Consider the following 18,908-nt stretch of genomic DNA (forward strand, 5'->3'; position numbering starts at 1 on the left):
AAATTTGAAGGGGTACCCCTTGGAAAAATCGTTGAAAAAAAAAATTTTTTCTTTTTTTCAAAATATCGTAAAATATCGAAATATATTCTAAAAAACGTCAAAAATTCGTTTTACAGTACGCCTTAAGACTCGTGGTGTAAAACACAGTCTCGAATTCTATTATGAAACATACGTTTGTTCTCGCTTCCGGCTGCTCTCCTTTCAGGCAAGGGAACCAGGCTCTTCTCGTTCGCTCGCGACTTCTCGCACGCCTCCTTCAACCGAGCGAGTTCTACCCTGAAACCGCGTCTTTCCCTTTCCATTCTTTCCATTCGCTTTCTGCTCTTACCTTAATGCATCTGGCAGAGTCAGATCCGTTTCCTCGGCGAAGCTCAAGTCCTCGAGAGCGAGTGTGTGCTCGTTCAGTGCGAGAAAGATTTCAGCTCTCGCAAGAAACGCGAGAGTAAGACTGAAGCCTTTGTCAATATTTTTGCATTTGCCTGGCAATTGAAATCGATTTATAATCGACAGACCGTGGACTTTATACATTTAGAAGAAAACTGAATATAAATGCTACGTGTATTGTATAAAATGTAGAAAATATTAAATGTACAATGCGTATTGCAATGAAAGATTGAAGATATTACTTACATTTTTTTAATTGGTATAATAAATGTCTCATAATAATGAAACGTGACGTGAAAAAAATTAGATCGTAAAAAATGATTAAATGCGTTAAAAAAAATTTCACTAGTAATGTTCAGGGACATAAAGAATGTTAAAAGTGAAAAGCACATTATTTCTTTTTAAGCAAAACAATAATAAAATTCTGGTCTACACTTAATTTTCTACATTAGCATTACAAATGTGATATTTTGCATACAAATGTGCAATCTAAGCAAGTTTTCCATAGATATAATTCATTTTTATTACTGTTGTAACAGTAATCGCGAAATGTTTGCAAACCTGGAAGAGGAGCGCGAAGCACGGCCTGACTGAAAAGAAGTAAAGCCTTGCGGCGTTCGCCAGCGGCCGCAGCCTGGAACCCCTCGAGCCTTCTCGCTCTTGAAGCAGTCGCATCCTTGCCACGATACAAGACTTCCGTTCGGTTCAATGTTTCCAACACGGTACCGGCGACTTTCGTATCCGTGAAGATTGTACGAATTCGTTGCTCGTCATTGATCAAGCGACCGAACACCTTCGTGAGCCACTGTTCACCGGCCGCCTGCCTGGCACTCTCACTGAAATCGTGAAAAAATCCCTTGGCACCGGACCTCAAAGTTTCCAATGAACACAGAGTTCTGTAAAATCCTTCGGTTTCTTCCATGTCTCGAAGATTCATCTCGCGATTCTCATCGACGAGCAATGCTGCACGACAGTGCAACCGGTACTACTGGGAAATATGTACAAGGAAAGACGGTTGCAGTCTTCCTATTCCTACCCGATCGAATAATTTTAGACAAAGCCGGCCCCTCTATTTCGGTCTCGAATTCTCGTGCAGATGCCCCACACCTAGCCTAATCACTAGATTGCTTTTTATGCATGAGAATCAGAGTGCAGATTTTAATGCAAAATTTATTTATTTATGCATTTATTATTAATATACGGGTCTGTAAAATCCGTGCAAAATATGACAATATTATATATAATAATAATGAAAAATAATAATAACTGAGAGTGATATAATACTGTTATAGGTGAAGTAAATGGTCAAGAATAATTCATTTGAACAGAAGGATAATAATATACTTGGTCTTCGACATAACAGATTTGGAGAAAATATCCGCCTTAGAATAGGTAAAATTGACATGACTGGCTTTATTGGATTGTAATAACTTGAAAATGATGAAACTTTTGAGATCTCAATTTAAGAAATGAAATATTGGACAGTTCACGTCCATTTTTATAGAAAATTTAAAGGCAGCACGTTTAAATATTAATGTACATTTATTGATTTATTGAATTATACAGTGTGTTCCAGAAGAAGTGTTAGAGCCGAAGAGAGGTGATTTTGTAAGTGTTTCTGAACAACAATTTCCTTTGCCAAAATGCAAAGTGAGGCATGGTTCTTAAATTATTAACGAAAAACACTAAACCACATAGTCTTTCAACAGATTTCTTTAAACATGAGAGTCAGTCGTACGGACATTTGGTTCTACGGTAAAGGAGTAAACGTGTAAAAAGAATTGACTCATATCCGCACAGCTAAAAATCGTTTCCCACATCATGGATTGTATAAAATACCCAACGAAGCTAGTCAGCACCTCTAGTTGCGGAACTATTGTACATGCGTCAGTCGATCATCTGAATATGTAATGATCCGTCTGACTTACTTCCGCAAAGCTGAAATTTTGACGAACGATATATTATGTAATATAATTGAAGAAAAATGTCTATCAGTGGTCGCATCGGACATCAGTTTGCTAAATGCAAATCAAAGTGCGTTAACATTAAACCTATCGACAGTTTTTAGATATTAATGTGCTGTATTTATGATTTACACTTTAGCGCAATTTAATTGGCATCTAATTTGGCATTAGAACTTCAGTTTAAGATAATTATACAAGGTGGCCCACATAAAGTATGGCAAGTTCACCGAGAACATTAGATCAGCGAGGCTGGCTAATAAAAAAATTATGTCTAAGAGTTCCTTAAAGTTCCAAAGAGGGACCCTTCATTTTTTTAAGTGGCATATGTGCAAAAAATATAAACATAAATGAAACGTATGAAATGTATAAAAATACAGAAATATCAAAATTACAGTGCATATTGCAACATTTAAATGATAAACGAAACTGTTATTTAAAGTAAATTTTTTAAACTTATTTATTTAATATTTTATTTTATATAAAAATCTGCAGTCTAATAATCACTACTGTACTCATCATGCTCGTCTCATAGCACTTAGTTCTGTAACTAAAGTTGCTGACTTGTTTCATTAGATATTTTACACAATTCATAATGTGGAAAAAAGTTTTCAGTTTTGCTGAAATTACTGTCCCGTTATTAGTGCGGCTGACAAAGTCTGTTTAAATATTAACAAAACATAAAATTATCCTTGCGGAAATCGGACCAGAAATCGAACGCTACCGTCCGTATTATAATTATGCAACTGATGATACACATATATGTATGTGTACAGAAATACTGACGTATTGGGACAATTAGGAAACAATGAGTACGGCGCGAGGCGGCGGCGATGCTTATTAGGGCGGTGCGGATCGGTTGTTTCTGATCGCTGGGCCGCTATGCTCGACGCGCGGCGCGGTCGGTTAGTGGGCGCCGCGAGTTTGCTCCGTAAAGCTCGTCAGCCGATCTTCTCAGTCAGTTGAACACACACGCGTCGCGCTGTTTCCGACCTGGCACCGACCGGGACAACGCTTCTTTTCGCGACGAAGTCTACGCGGATGAGGGAAAGCCTAACAAAGAAGGGAACCATCATTGAGCCGTGGAAACGGGAACGGGAACGTGTAAGCGCAGCTGGAAAGTGCGCTGCGAACGAGAAGGACGAGCGCCGCGATAAACCGTGGGAACGTTGATAACGATAAAGAAAAAAGGCGACTTGGTCGAAGCGCGCTGGATCCCGAGTATCTTGGAATGATGTAAGTCGACGCGGTTCGAACCTCGAATCGCGATCCTCCGCCGCTAACCAATCGAGCGTGCGCGCGCGACCATTTAAAAAAGCTCTCGTTTCCGTTTCGCGCCATATCCAGCCAGTTCATTCCGTCTAACCGAGTCGCTACTAGAGGTGGTGTTCAAAATCACTTTCGCACAGGTACCGTTATTTTTCACGATGATCACAAAATCACGATCACGACCTGTGATTATATTCAATCACAACCGTGATTGCGATGATGTAATGAGTGGACCGGCTATAATCTCAATATTCATATCTGCTAAAGTAATCTGAAGTAACTGAATTTTTAAAGTATTTAAACAAAAAATGATTACTTATTTTGATAAATAAAATTGTTCACTTTCTTATCGTTTACTACTTTAAATATGCACGGCTCATATGAGGCGCGCAATTAGCAAATACTGAAAGAATTAGAAGCACTGTGAAGTATCACCTCTGATTGGGAACGAACATGATCGGATCATGAGTGATCCAAAAGTAGCAGTTCTAGTCATTTACTAGTCGCTACGCTTTTTAAAACTGGCATGATATAAGGAAGACAAGGGTCGGTATTCAGAGTCCTTAATTATATTTAAGATCGCCTTAAGCATTTGCTTATGGCTCTGTTTCCTGTACAAGACAGGAACTGGAAAGATAGATAGACAGGGATAACAAATTCTTAAGACGATCTTAAGAATAAGCAATGACTCTGAACACCCGCCAAGCAGGGTTCGTATAATTTTTCCCGCACGGCTCGCTTCCCCTCTTTTTCGCCCGTATTTCGATTCCCATTACTATTCTCCTCATGCGCCATCGCTGACCATGCCTAGCATATGCCCATCAAGTACCAGTCCCCACCATGGTCGCGTCGTCCCCACTTTCCGGTCGAGGGAAAAATTATACGATATCTGCGGCCAAGGTGTGTTCTTTAGGCAAACGCTTGACCCTTTCTGCACAGCCTACTTTTTGTACGGCCATATTGTAATATGGCGACGTAACTAAGAATAATCAGTAAAAAATTAGCATTATACGTACCGGTACGCAGCTAACATGTGTTTTTAATCGGACGAGAAAAATCAGGCGGTGAAATCTGATCATGCGAAGAAGGGAGGAAGCGCGAAAGCACGTTCGCGTGGCAGGAAATCGCATGGAACCGGAGGGAATGGAGACCTTCTTTCGATCAATCTTCGAGATTGATATTTGATTGATCCTTTCATCCAATCACTGTAGTATTCAATTATATGTTAATTATAATAGTTATTAGTAGACTGTGAATGGTTATAGAAACAGTTACACTTCAGTAGACTCCGATATAATGTGATTAATAGACTGCCGCTGAAAAACTTGCTTGGCTGTAATAATACAATCTGAAAGAAGTAAGGAAACTGTTGATGAATTTTATTCAATTTCATTTACTTTATACCGTACTGCCTAAAGAATATATTTAGCCAACATTTCATTAAATATTTTATGAGTAACAATAATAAATAATTATATATTCTTATCTACGTATCCTGTGTTTTAATTATCAATTTCACTAGTCTTGGTATTCTGGCTATTAACGTTTCCATTATTTGAATATCAATATAATTCCAGTCGGTTTCCTGAGGTTCCCATAAATTGTGCAAAAGGCAAGCTAGAACGGAGCGTGAACGGGCCACTAAACTTAAATAAATAACTAAAATTAAATCAACTTGGTGATACTAGAATTATCACAGGTACTATTACATTACATAGTTATCTTTTAATCCTTTATTTTATTGAAATTTTAATAATTATGATGATTATATAAATTTATATAATATGTCTTTTAAGATCTTTTAAATTGAAAAATATTTGTACAATCTTGACTGTTAGTCATTGTCCGAATCTCCAAAAACGAAAACGCTAACGATGAAGAAAACAATTTAACGCTTAACTGAAGCAGATTTGAGGATTAAATCAAGTAATTACTGTGTTTTATTATTTATCTTGTACGAAAAATTATATTATATGGAAACTGTAGTCGTAATATCTTCGGCGCGTTATAGGAATTCGCGTTGTAAGAACTCGCTACTCTAGCTAAAAGCGGATTTTATGCTTTCATAAGAAATCGGAGTGTGCGAAAATTATGAATGCTACATGTAACGTACAAAACTAAGCGGGATATCAAAAGCTATGTGCATATTTCAATGATAAAATAAATGTTTACTGAAACACAGCTGTTAAACTGATACCGCAAATGTTTTATTTTTCATAAACATTCGCTGTTTAAAAATATTAATATGCGATATGCGAGAATGTAAACAATATTAGAATTTTTATTTAGCATAAGAATGGGCAGCGTTATTAGAAATTGATTTCTAATAAATTCGGTAGACAGGTACCGTGATTGAAATTGATCAAATAGGCACGGCCTGCTCGTATTCCTGACCGATCAATTTAGACACGCGCCATCAATTTATACCCCGAGTTAACCTTCGTTAGCCTCGAGCACGTCTCGGTATCTAAATACATAAATACTTGTACGTATAGCGAAAAAGAACCGCGCGATGAAAAATCTCGAAAGGGTCCGACCCGAGGCTCTCGATTGATCTCTATTCTCCGACGACTCTCCAGCCCGCCTGTTGCTTCATCTTCCTCCGTGACTTCCTATCATCCTCTCTATCATCGTTCCGTACGTTAACTACAAGTACTTTCCTGTTCAAATATCTGCCATTTGATCATATAATAAATCATATAGTAATAATTATGTAATAAATCATGCAATAAATAAAATGAATCAATAAAATAATAATTCCTAAATGTAATAGCATAAACTATTTTCATTTGTTTAACCAGTACAAATGTTTTCTTAATAAAAGAATCTGCTAATGAACCTGTATGTAAATGAAAATGTATTGAATATGTATAATAAACGAAACTAGGGCGCCTGAGTTAAAAGAGGCCACCTAAATGCCTCTTCTGTTTCTTGCGTTATGAAAATGCTTCATAGCATGACTTAAATGTTCTTGAAGGAGGTATGTCCTGTAGCAGAATTTTTTTCTGGGCTCATTTCTTTCGATTTTCTTCGAGGTCATTTTTTTGGGTAAAACACGTGACTCTATTGTATCGTAATGCAAAAATACATTCCAATATATTCAAATGTAATAGCCTCGTATGTAACAGTTTTTAGTCTTTAATGTTTTTTGTTTTCAATGCTATTTCAATATTCACATCTTCATCTGCTACTGTTGTTTATAATAAAAAAAAACATAAGAACAAAAAATATGAATATTTATAATATAAAAAGCAGAAGAGGTATTTAGATGGACTTTTTTAATTGAGACGCTGCGTATAGTAATAATCATATAACAAATCATACGCTAAATAAAACATGATAACAATGTATATATGTACGTAATAATACATGATGAATATTTAATTCGTTGACACATTTTGTAATTTACTGACGAGGTTTATTAATGAGACGCGGTCAGATCATCGGGGTTGTGTATTGCTGCAATAGTCGTGGAATCGTTTATGTATTCATGGAAATTGAAAATAATTTAAAGATACATAGTACGCAGTAACAAAAAATACCCAGTACCTACAATAAAATATAATTTATAATATATAAGGAAGATATCTGTTTCGTTTCGTTAGTTTTATTTATAAAAATTGGAATTTGTATGAACAACCGCAGTCTAGTACTAATATAATCAAGTTCCATTTTTAAATATTTTTTTATTAAAAAATCAGTTAGTGAATCACATAATAAATCGTATAACAAATCATACATTAAATAAAATGTGATAATACACTTTCCAGTTGTTCATTCACGTTGGTAGAACATTTCATTTGATTATACATTTTGTAACAGATCGACGAGGTATATTAATGAAACGGGATCGGATTTTCGGGGTTGTGCATCGTTACAATGATCATCGAATCGAGAGTGAAATGGAAACGAGTCGAAGTGAGCCGCGTCGTCGCGTATTGCGTAAGCATCGTGCAACAACCTTGCAACTAGACCGAATCGCTCTTTCTTTCAAATATCGTGAATGGTGACGTAACACACACGCGAAGGAGGCGAACGATGACGCGAAGCGCGAGCGAGAAGCGATTCAGTTCGGTCGCCACGTACGCGCAACGGCCTCGGGCCTCGGATCGCTCTCGCTTCGTCAGCGTCTTTAGCCGTCGTCGAACAACCGAGGAAGTATCTCTTCTTTATCCGATTTCCCGGTAATCGCGAACATGGAACCGAGCTGCGCGCCGGACTCTTCCACGCTCGCTCCTTTCGTTAATACCATCGATAACCCGATAACCGATAACCGATCTTGCCTGTTTCAGAGTCGTCGATGTGGTAGTAAAAAGCGGTCTCGAATGCGACCGTGAACGCAGCCGGCCGGGCTGCCGATCGTGATCTTATCGGCAGCCTTCCCGAGGCACGCATTCGCCACCCGTGAATCCGGACTGAACCGTCGACGATGTCGTCAGCCACAGCCTGCAGCGTCTTCGACGACCTGCCGTTGACGCCGATCGCGTCACCATCGGAGAGCCCGATGCAAAGTCTCGAGACGGAGTCGAACGGGGATCAACGAATGTACAGCGACGCGTTTTTAAGCAGTTGCGCCGAACTCTCTAGTTACACCGATTCCGTCTGCGACAGGGAACGATGCACCACCACTTGGTTCTCTCAGGTTCGCCGTAGATGTTCCAGCATTCGCAGTAAGTCAATCGTCCTACGAACGCGGCTGAAGAAACTCGAATTAACAGACGATAGATGGAACAAGAAAATGTCTATCCTATTCGGAAAGTTTTAGTATGTAATAGATACAGTTTTGTCGCAATAGATATGTTGAACGGTTCGACAGATTGGCTACCGAAGATGTGTTCCTGCTTGGAGACTAGCACCGCGTTCCTTAGCCAATCCGTTGGAAACTATCAGCGGCTTAGTGGGAAAGGAAATATCTTCGAATTTGCCCGCGTCAATAAAAATCGTGCCGGCGTTGGATTCGGGCAACCGTCGGACGAAAGCGAACAAGACGACGAGAAGGTGAATACCATAGCCCCTTAATATCAAATTAATTACATACGCGTTGCGTTTATTCGTACAGATAGATGTACTCCGGGTTTACTGCGAAGATGAGAGTTGGTGCGAGGTAACCATCCAGAAAAATATCCGTGCGATAGACTTGTGCGAGCTACTGAAAGCGAAGAAGAGAGCGGTCGGGGTTAATTGGTCGATCGTGGAAATGTGGTCGGAGCTAGGATTAGGTGAGTCGATTGTCGTTCTCCGAATCCGGTTCCCTAAACGTAAGCGATTATTGCAGAGCGCACGTTGGAGGACCACGAAGACGTGACAGCCATCTACAGGGAGACGAGACTGTTTCCTGTCAAGCGGCTGCGAAAATTCGTCTTTCGGCAGGATTACATGAAATATCAATTCTTTTACGATCCTAAAGTGAGTAACGCAACTATGTGAATCGCGATGTTCTCGTTGCGAGACGAGTCCCGGTTTTTTTTTACAATCCAGTGAGGTCGCGTCGTATCTATATTTCCTCGGTTTTGCGTCAATCCAGTAACGTAGATAACTAATTAATTAATCGAGACGGAAGCGATAACGCGACGCGACGTTACGAAAGTGGAAAGCGCGGATTCGTACAGCATTCGGCCGGTCGGTAACTCCGCGTCTACAATTGCCTACCGGCTGAAAAGAGCGAAATGCAAAACCGAATACATGGGCAACGTTCTTCGCAGGAGTTCTTTCCCACCGAGATGATAGACGTGCCGGCGGTGTTCGCGGAGGACAGGGACACGCTGGCGGAAGCAGAGACAGCGTTACGGGTGAGTCCGAGTTCGATCCGCGATTCAGACCGCGCGTCCTCCGTACGAACGATCTATCGATTGCAATTTCAATCAGCGATCGCCTTCGGTCGTTTCAGGGCTATTTAGAGGACGAGGAAGTCAAGTGCCCGGAGATATTCAGTCTAGTTTGGGTACAGATCGGCCGGGTGAACGTTTGGCGGAGGATCCATTTGCTTCTTCGCGATAGAAATCTCTACCAAGCGAAAAAGGTATCGTAGCCGATGAGTTATAGAGATGCGTTTTAAAGCTGAACTCGTTTCACCGGTTGCTAGGTATATGTATATGTACTATGTATTACGTATTTACGCGAGAGGAATCGATCGATATTAGCGCGTTCAACTTTTGTTGGAGTTACCGGGGCGAGGGGTGCGAAAGGGTGACGAGCGCACAGCTGACAATGGGAATCGAACGCGGGTGCAGATGTTCGGTACGCGTGCACACGCGGCTCTGCATTCTATTACAATGAATAACAAATATTATGGAAAGTCCTAGTCACTAGAATCGTTTTACCGATCGTTACCTCCTGCATTCGTTGCGTTCTGATTCATCGGTCTTCTCGTTGCTCGGCTGTCGGATCGATATCTCGTATTCGCGAGGTCGCGTCGCGCTGGCAAGAGAAGAAACCGAAGAAAGCGGGGATATACTTACCTACCTTCGCGGAGCTTTCACCGAACACGCGGCGTTTCCCTCCTCGCCGCGCAACGCATCCGCGGCGTCGGTGACAGAAATATTGTTCAGGAATTATAAAAGGATAGAATGGGTAGGGCTTGGAAGAGCAAGCGATGAGCTTCAATAAGACGAGGATTCGCGAGATGGTGTCAGTACTGTTCAGAGCGCGCATCGTCGGGAAACGATGAAACGAGTTTGCCGCGCGTGACACACATTTCCCCTGGCAAAAGAGCTATTCCGCTATGCCGCTATGCTATAGTCTATAGTCTATACTGTATAGGAACATGGGTCGTCGACCTGCCTTCCGTCGCTTCCTTTACCTCTACCACCACCTCCGTTACTCTCCTTTCTCTTCTCCTTTCCTCTCACTACGTCTCATTGCCGTGCTGCCGTGCCTCTTTCCTTATTTTCCCCGCGTTTCCCTTCTTCTTCTTTTGTTCTCTGCTCCTCCGTCAAAACCGCAAGCAACGTTTTGTTTCTCTCTACACGCCGGAAACGTAAACTCGACCCGCGGCCCGTCGATATCCGATGCCCCGAGCGAGCGGGGGGTTCCGTTCCGATCCGATTCCCATCATTCACGGTTCGTCGCGAGCGAACCGACCGGAACCGACCGGAACTCATCGGAACTGGCAAGAACCCCGCGTCGAGTTTTGGCGACGATATCCGGTTATGTAAATGCCCGCTATACTTACGCCCTACGCATATTCGGTGACCGAATTGGATACGTGCTTGAAAGCCGGACGAGGCTCTCTCGCCGAGGAAAAAAAGCAGCCGATGCAGAAACGCGAACGAGCGAGCGAGCGGTTTCCCTTTCTCGCCGAAACTTATCGCTCGGTTTCGAAGCGTTCTCCCCTGTTTTCTGTCCCCTCGCGGCTCGCCGAACGTCTCCCCCGTTCGTCGTCGCCCCGTTCAGGGCGTTGGGCAAACACAATACGCTTTTCGCAACGCGCGCGATACGTGCATATTACATGCGATGTCCGTTGCGTCTACGCGATTGTTCGCGTTCGTCACGCGTAACGCACCGTGAGTACTGTTCGCGGTTTCATTCCCGTCTCGTTCGATGGAGCGCGGGTTCTCCCCTCCGGAACCGGGATAGAAAACTTTTACCTATCACCGGTCGCCGATGATCTAACTATTTTTCCGTTACATTTCTTCTTGAATGTCTTTCAAGCTAGAACTGAGAGTCGTATAGTTTTGGTTCGTTAAACGGTTTAAGTGTCTGAGATGGAGCGCGCGTTACTGGGTTCTGGCAGCCGGCCGAAACGCGTGGATTTTCCAATCGCGTAACCATCGTTTTCGGTGTCATCGGTCGAAATACGCAACTCTCTCTTCCCTCGTTTTTCTTCTATCTCATATCTCTCGTTGCAACAGTCAAAGCATCACGTTTCGTCGTTTAGATTTTTCTATGCGTTTCTATTGGTCTTATCGCAAATAAGAGAAACAGATAATTCTGATAGCGCCGCGTCGTTTGCATAAAATATCGTTCAGTCTCGTTTTCTATTTTAACGAGCGATAAGAATCGTATCGGGGATTCGAAATCCAGCTGGTAAGAATAAATCGGGGAGAACGCGCGTGCGGGGACAATAATTGAACATCAAAATGACGGTAGATCTAGGATATACATATACAGGAGATAAAAACGATGAGTACCTAAATCACGGGTCCATTTGGAGCGGATCGGTAGCCGGTCCGATTTGGGGTAGAAAAGTTAATCGGGTGAGATCGGTGGAGGTCGTATTCAACATCGGAGTATCAGGGGTGGGTCGGTGGACAACGAAGGAGCAGGCCGCAGCCTGCTGCGACAGGCACACAACCATTAGGTACAGCCAGCTGATTCGGGATATGTAGGTAGTTGGTAATGGAAAAAGGCGGAGCGGTTTGCGGGGCGACCGGGCCGGGAAACCAGCTGACTGGCCGACTCGGTCCTCTTCGGCAGTCTTCGGATCTTTGTCCGTGGCTGTGCACGAGGGTTACCGGCGACTCGTCAGTCGTCGTTCCGACACCATTGGTAGGCGATGAACGTGCGCGCCTTCTACATTCTCCAGCGGATCGACATCGACGTTACGACGTTCGCCGCTGCCGCCGCGCCGCCACTCGCGTCGAGTCCGGCCATCTCGGCTTCGGACTGATTCGTCGTCTCGTTCCCGATCCGCTGTTCGCCTGGTTCGTGTACCGATCACTCGTCCGAAAGATCGCCGCCAATCCACCGGACCAAGAATTCGTCGCCGTCCCGTGATCTGCTCTCGTTACCGGTACTTGGTTTCACCTATATGCCGACACCGCTCATTATCTCCCACCCTATTTCCTCGTACCGCGTCCCTCTCCGTCTGCTTACTTGCCAGCCTGCCTGTCTGTCACTGTCTGTCCGTCCCATCTTCCGGTTCTCGCCGCTGCCACTGTGGTCTCTTCGTTCGTGACGGAGCGAACCCAAGAGAAACCTACCTACCGGTGCTCGATTGACTCTTCGAAATACGTTCGCGAGAAACGGATAACGAATGCGCGAATGTGCAGATTTAATAGTGTGGAGCGCGATGAAATCGGATAGATGCGGCACGATAGCTCTGCGTTTTCGAAACGAAAAGTGTAGGACGGTGTCGCGTAACGATAACGGATAAGTGTTTCGCGCCACGCTCATATTTGTACGCACCGCAAATCCCTTTGTTTCCCAATTGGTCTCATGCCGACAAATTCTAGCGTCAAGTAAAGTAAAACCCTAATCGCTGATAAGTATAGATTGTTCTCAATCGAACGAGAGAGACACTATCCGAAATAGAAGTGCTATCTCAATTTTCCTGCCTGTTTGTCTATCCGTCGATGTTTTTGTAGTATGTTCTCCATCCAATTGTTCCACGACACACCACCGTTTATGCTTAGTTCGACCGTTTGCATCGATCTCGAAGATAGCCACAGTCAGATCTATCTGAATGGCGCATCCGAATGAAGACAGAAACCAGCACATGAAAATATTCTGTAGGAAATTGGTCGAGGTAACTGACAGTGAGCTCGCCCAAGAAGCTGGTGCGCGATAGCGTATCGAGCGGGGTTAGCACGATGATAATTTACCGAGAACCGTTAACGCCCGATCGAACTATAGTACCAGGGGACCGAATCGCTACGACGCGATTATTCGTCCCTGCATCTTAGAATTCAAAATGAATTCTATACAAAGAAGAAATCTCATGTGGGAGAAGATACGCAAAGATATATCTCAATTTTTGTTGTCCAGTTTCATTTTACCGAAGAATTATCATCGATGGGCCAAGCATCTACTAGGTGTGATAACTGACGCAAGCTTCGAAAGAAAGGCGAAGAGCCTCGTTCACCTGGTTTGGTAGCAGGATATCTTTTTTGAACGCCCACTCTAAAACTCTCAAGTATTATTCGACACTGATTTCGCTCCACCCCGCAGTTGTTTTTCCTTTCACGAACTTTTACCGTTACGCGTTATTATCGTAATCATAGTACGTATACGGCACGACTCGCATCATTGCTCATTTTCTACGTGCAATCCATTATCATCTGTGAAATTCTCTTCCTCCCCCCCTCGCCGCGCGATATTAGTTTATCCTGTCCCTTAGGTAGAAACTGCGCACACATCCCGTGTACCGTCCGGTGTACTTATCTCCCGCGACTCGGCGACTATCCGAACGGGCTCTCCTCCTCGTTCGATCGGATCGTCCTTTTTTTTTCTTTTATGGCGAAATGGGAAAGCAGCGCACGCGACCGACGGCGAACTCGAGGCAAAATTATCGACGCGTAACGTGAACACCGCGTTTCCAGCTCGTCGTCTTTCCTAATCGCGACCATTCACGCTTCTGGTATTACTCCTACTAAACCGGTTGTTCCGCCGCACGAACGTGAATTCGTGCATCGCGAGTCCGTGACTAGCCTCGTTCGATGCCCTCCTATCTCCTATCGCTCTCGCTTTTCTCTTCGAGATTCTTAGAAATAGTTTTTTCCCTATTCATTGAACAATTTATAATCTCGCGTTTCCCGAGCCCAATCATATACGTCCGCCTGTATTCGAAAATATTTTCGTGAAATGCGTGTATGTTCTACATTTTTCGAGCGAAGAAAGATCGGGCTAATGCGGCGCGCGCGATTCGTCTAGAATCGGAATATAAACGAACGGGACGATGAAATGATTCCAGGACACGAAGCGGGTCTATCCGTTTTGCCACTTGTCGGATCACGCGGTGTACAAGATTACGAACGCTAGGAGGAGATTTAAAGCGCCCTTCCCCTGGGGCATTTGCTTGAGGCCAGTCACCAACGACGAATCCGAAAGCAGCCAGTTTGGAGAAGCCGGGCTCAAGATTATCGCTTTCCACAGTGAAAAGTCCCGTGCCTGCTGGCTCACGGCCATGAGGCTCGCCAAGGTAATCAAACACCCGATTCTTTCTACTAATCCACCGCTCGAGTCTCGAGAGCTATTGCTCACTTTTTAACTTCCATTTTTACGTCTGTATTCTCTATATATATATTCTACACGATAAAACGTATTGCTTAAACTTAAACTGCCGAATATGATTAGACTTAAAATATGATTAGACTACGGATGCTTTATGCAGAATAAAACGTTTATGGTATCATTTTAAAAGTTTCGTTTTACATAAACATTTATTTCATCATTTAAACATTAAAATATCCGTTCAGCTTTCGATACTCTGAACAGTTTATATACCTTACACTCAGCGTTTATCATTTTCTTATAATTGCGTAAAATCAGCAGTCTAAACGCGATGCACAGGTGTATGTACGAGGCTCGGTATTCGTGCGAATGCATTTTACTGAGACTAGCATTCGGCCGATCGGACGTTGGCCAAAATTTTAAACGGAGTAGCTTTACTAATCATCTCGCGTTTTTTTTTATATTTCAGTATGGTAAACAACTCAGGGAAAATTATAGAGCTTTCAAGAACAAACAGTGCGAACAAACCGACAATCCAAAGGACCGGTACGTCAACTACAGTGCGTCGAACGTAAGTTTCTCGCTACTTTTTTCTCAGTCCTTTTCGTATCTCGCGTGAATTCGCGGCTTACTGGCTCGTCATGCCGGAACGACGACTCTCCGCGCGGAAAAAGGTGCAGCGAAGAGGCAACCGGGTGGCAGGGGTCGGGGGTGAGGGGAAGCCGAGTAGGAGGAAGTGGAAGTGGAAGANTATTCTACACGATAAAACGAATTGCTTATTGTTAAACTTAAACTGCCGAATATGATTAGACTTAAAATATGATTAGACTACGGATACTTTATGCAGAATAAAACGTTTATGGTATCATTTTAAAAGTTTCGTTTTACATAAACATTTATTTCATCATTTAAACATTAAAATATCCGTTCAGCTTTCGATACTCTGAACAGTTTATATACCTTACACTCAGCGTTTATCATTTTCTTATAATTGCGTAAAATCAGCAGTCTAAACGCGATGCACAGGTGTATGTACGAGGCTCGGTATTCGTGCGAATGCATTTTACTGAGACTAGCATTCGGCCGATCGGACGTTGGCCAAAATTTTAAACGGAGTAGCTTTACTAATCATCTCGCGTTTTTTTTTATATTTCAGTATGGTAAACAACTCAGGGAAAATTATAGAGCTTTCAAGAACAAACAGTGCGAACAAACCGACAATCCAAAGGACCGGTACGTCAACTACAGTGCGTCGAACGTAAGTTTCTCGCTACTTTTTTCTCAGTCCTTTTCGTATCTCGCGTGAATTCGCGGCTTACTGGCTCGTCATGCCGGAACGACGACTCTCCGCGCGGAAAAAGGTGCAGCGAAGAGGCAACCGGGTGGCAGGGGTCGGGGGTGAGGGGAAGCCGAGTAGGAGGAAGTGGAAGTGGAAGAGAGTTTCGAAAATCGAGCAAAAAGCTCGAGGCGGTCGGTTGTTGCTACGCGGCAACTATCGATCATCTAGAATCTAGGCGGTAGTAACGTGGCGTCTCCTGTCCGATGCGATGCGATGCGATGCGATGGTAGCACGGTTCGCACGTGCTTCTTCGTGTACGTGTACGCATCGGAACCGCGATCGATAACGAGCTTTCGAGAACCGTCCACCCTTTGCTCCACGCATTATGCCCATACTTATGCTTATCGATAACCGCGTTTTCTGCAAAGTCGCGGTCGTCGACCATCCTTCGATCTTTGAAGCTTTTCCGAGATCGGAACCGCTCGTCGCAATTGCATAACGTTTTTATCATTCGATTCTGCCCGCCCAATGCCTCCCCACCCCAATGACACATCATCCCTCTTGGGCGTGCAGAAACAGCAGTAGCATTGCAACAGCTGCAGCACGCGTTTGCTACATTCGCGCGCTTGCGCCCCTTCAACCTTGACATTGAACATCCTCCGGACTCATCGAACATGACGCAAGTACGTAAGCCAACGTTTTCGACGCTGACCCATATTCGAGTCACTCCGCGCGAGGGAAATATCGCTGCACCGTTACATAAGTTAGAAACCGTGATAGGTGCATCGCCTAGCAACAAGACTGCGATCGCGTTTACGCGGTCTGAAACTCGAAACGCGATCGTGACAGGATGTCGACAAACGATAAACGTGATTGTGCCGTACTACAGGAATCGGTGCGATCCCGCGTGGCGATGGACTTCACTGGAAGTGTTGGGAGGATCGTCGACGATCCGAAGGAGGCGAAGAACATCGCCGAGGTCGAAGGTGTAAACTGGCGGCGAACGTGGAGGCCGTTTTCGAGACCGCCCCCGGGTTGCGCAGTGGTCCGGCTTCACGGTCTAGACGACGGTATCCACGTTCTACAACCGTGGTTTCACAGAGGCCTGAAGAGGGATATCGCCGCAGCCATCGTCAGGGATTACGGTTCCGTCGACGGGTGAGTCAGCAATTTTCCTCTCGACAGGTATATCCTGTGTTTAGCTTTCGAACCCACGTTTCAGAGATATGTAGTTAGTATTGCTTTTATTGGTCCTTTCGGGTTCCAACGGCCGTGGGCATCCGTTTCTCCCTTGCAAGACATATTTAAAATATACCAAAGAACCTGTAACTAAACTTATTGTAACATATAAAACTTCACAGTCAAATGAAATAAAATAAAATAAAATAAAAATATTCCATAAAAAAACCTGGACAAGAATGCGAATGATAATTATTAATTTATCACTAAACTTACCGTCACACATCAGACTCAAGGAAAAAATAGAATAAAACGAATTCTTCGAAATATCTCAATAAAAATCGAAAAAAAATAATCATAAAACCTAAAACTATAATACGCTTTATACTCCTCGCTCACAATAAAGTATACTCGTCTCTTTATATAAGAAAAACTATCCTTTAATGTCAGACAGTAAAAAATAATTTGTAACTATCAGTACCCTACAGTCTTGCAACTAGGAACAATCTCTCCCTATCTATTTTCTCTCTCTCTCTTTCCCCTCCCTATATACCCACTATTTACATACATTTACAAATCTAACCCTCTACCTGCTACGATGTTTTACAAATAGTGAAACCTTTTATCTGGCTACATAGAAATCTGTAGAATAGAATCCTATTTATCGTTTCAGGGTGTTCCTGGTTCGGGAGAGCAAAAGCAATTTAGGCGCGTTTGTGCTGACATACAAGTACAGCGACAAGGTGTTCCACGCGCAGATACAACCAGTAAGTGCATATAAAAAATGAAAAGATAACTAAGCTACGAAAGAACAATTTATAAAAATCTTCCATCTCATTTAAGGTATTTGACGAACGATGTAACTGCTGGCTGTACACTCTCGACAAAGGCGTGACTAGGTTTTACGACCTGCTGCAACTAATCGAATTTTACCAACTGAATGCCGGCTGTCTACCCACGAGGTTGACCCACTACGTGCAGAACGGCGTCCCGGCGATGCTTCCCCTGCCGGTCCCGTTGACGCAGTTTGACGACGGCGACGGCACGCCACCGTCGGCCGAGCTCGGCCGACGATTCAACTCGGCGAACAACACGTGCATCGGCACGCACGTCGAGCACAAGCACAAGAGCATTTGAGGATAGGGATTCCAGCGGCTCGGCGGCGAGAATCTCGCCGCCGGGTGCCCGCTCGACTACGCTTCTCGAAGGGAGCTCGAAGTAAACCGGCCCCCCGACGCGAACGTACGATCCGCGCGTTCGGGTTGCTGGAGTTTGTGCCTCTGCAGCTACAGCAAGTGGAACCTGTAGCCTTGCACGATTATTATCTGTTTTCCTCCGCAAAGGAGCGCGAAAAGTGTGATTGCCAATTAGAATTTGGCAGCGAAGAGTAAACCGTGCACGCACCATGCGACGCGCCGCTCCTCCGGTTATCCGGAACTCTCGTTGCCCGTTGCCTGTTACCTTTTTAATCGATTTCGTCGTCCGTCACGCGTATTCCTCGCTATGAAAATCGGCTTTGATTGCGGTCAATCAATACCTATTTTCTACGGCGGCTTCTCTTGCCTAAATCTGGGCCGTGCCGCGGGACCACCGGACGACGGAGGAGCGCGCAGAACTAAATAGATTAGTGCTCGGGGACAAGGAAACAACAACTTTACTATGATTATCATTCAATCGTTATTACTACAATTATTATGATTACGATTATTATTACCATCGTGGTCGTTGTCATCATTTATCATTATTATTGTTATCATTAGCGACACAAGTATCATCGATGCAAACTACGATAAGATATATTTTGTACGAAAGTAGGCGGTGACCCGCGCAATTCACCAGATCTCGACGTCCATGCAAAGAACAATAAAACTTATATACGCGTGTGTATATGAGCACGTCGCGTGTATACACGTGTATATATGTGCAAAATGTCTATATGCTGTTAC

The 18,908-nt window shown here is 43.6% G+C and overlaps 2 protein-coding genes across 7 annotated transcripts in view; one reads left to right on the forward strand and one right to left on the reverse strand.

Annotated features, from left to right (window-relative positions):
- Positions 1 to 1,875, reverse strand: part of LOC108623299 (SET and MYND domain-containing protein 4) — a 5,134-nt gene extending 3,259 nt beyond the window's left edge. For 2 of the 3 annotated variants that reach the window (XM_018021712.2, XM_018021711.2), the window contains exons 1-3: positions 946 to 1,875; positions 329 to 479; positions 173 to 276 (exon numbers count right to left, since the gene is read on the reverse strand). In XM_018021712.2, coding sequence (XP_017877201.1) covers positions 173 to 276; positions 329 to 479; positions 946 to 1,321 — 631 coding nt within the window. In that variant the 5' untranslated portion in view covers positions 1,322 to 1,875. The remainder of the gene's footprint in view (positions 1 to 172; positions 277 to 328; positions 480 to 945) is intronic. The other variant, XM_026812138.1, reaches the window with a different exon arrangement.
- Positions 1,876 to 3,220: 1,345 nt separating this feature from the next.
- Positions 3,221 to 18,895, forward strand: LOC108623309 (growth factor receptor-bound protein 14). Of its 4 annotated transcripts, none has more exons than XM_018021730.2 (12): positions 3,221 to 3,581; positions 7,907 to 8,284; positions 8,410 to 8,612; positions 8,674 to 8,833; positions 8,890 to 9,020; positions 9,317 to 9,403; positions 9,502 to 9,633; positions 14,245 to 14,472; positions 14,974 to 15,075; positions 16,673 to 16,941; positions 17,636 to 17,729; positions 17,806 to 18,895. In XM_018021730.2, exons 2-12 carry the CDS (start codon positions 8,044 to 8,046, stop codon positions 18,097 to 18,099), a joined length of 1,941 nt encoding a protein of 646 aa, XP_017877219.1. In that variant the 5' UTR covers positions 3,221 to 3,581; positions 7,907 to 8,043; the 3' UTR covers positions 18,100 to 18,895. The 4 variants fall into 4 exon arrangements, with proteins under 4 accessions (XP_017877219.1, XP_017877221.1, XP_017877222.1 ...); XM_018021732.2 differs by lacking the exon at positions 3,221 to 3,581 and adding an exon at positions 7,669 to 7,798; XM_026812139.1 differs by lacking the exon at positions 3,221 to 3,581 and adding an exon at positions 7,681 to 7,772.
- Positions 18,896 to 18,908: the final 13 nt, after the last annotated feature.

The sequence above is a fragment of the Ceratina calcarata genome, unplaced genomic scaffold, assembly GCF_001652005.2.
Source record: "Ceratina calcarata isolate Rehan_Ccalc_2016 unplaced genomic scaffold, ASM165200v1 scaffold26.2, whole genome shotgun sequence".
NCBI lineage: Eukaryota > Metazoa > Arthropoda > Insecta > Hymenoptera > Apidae > Ceratina > Ceratina calcarata.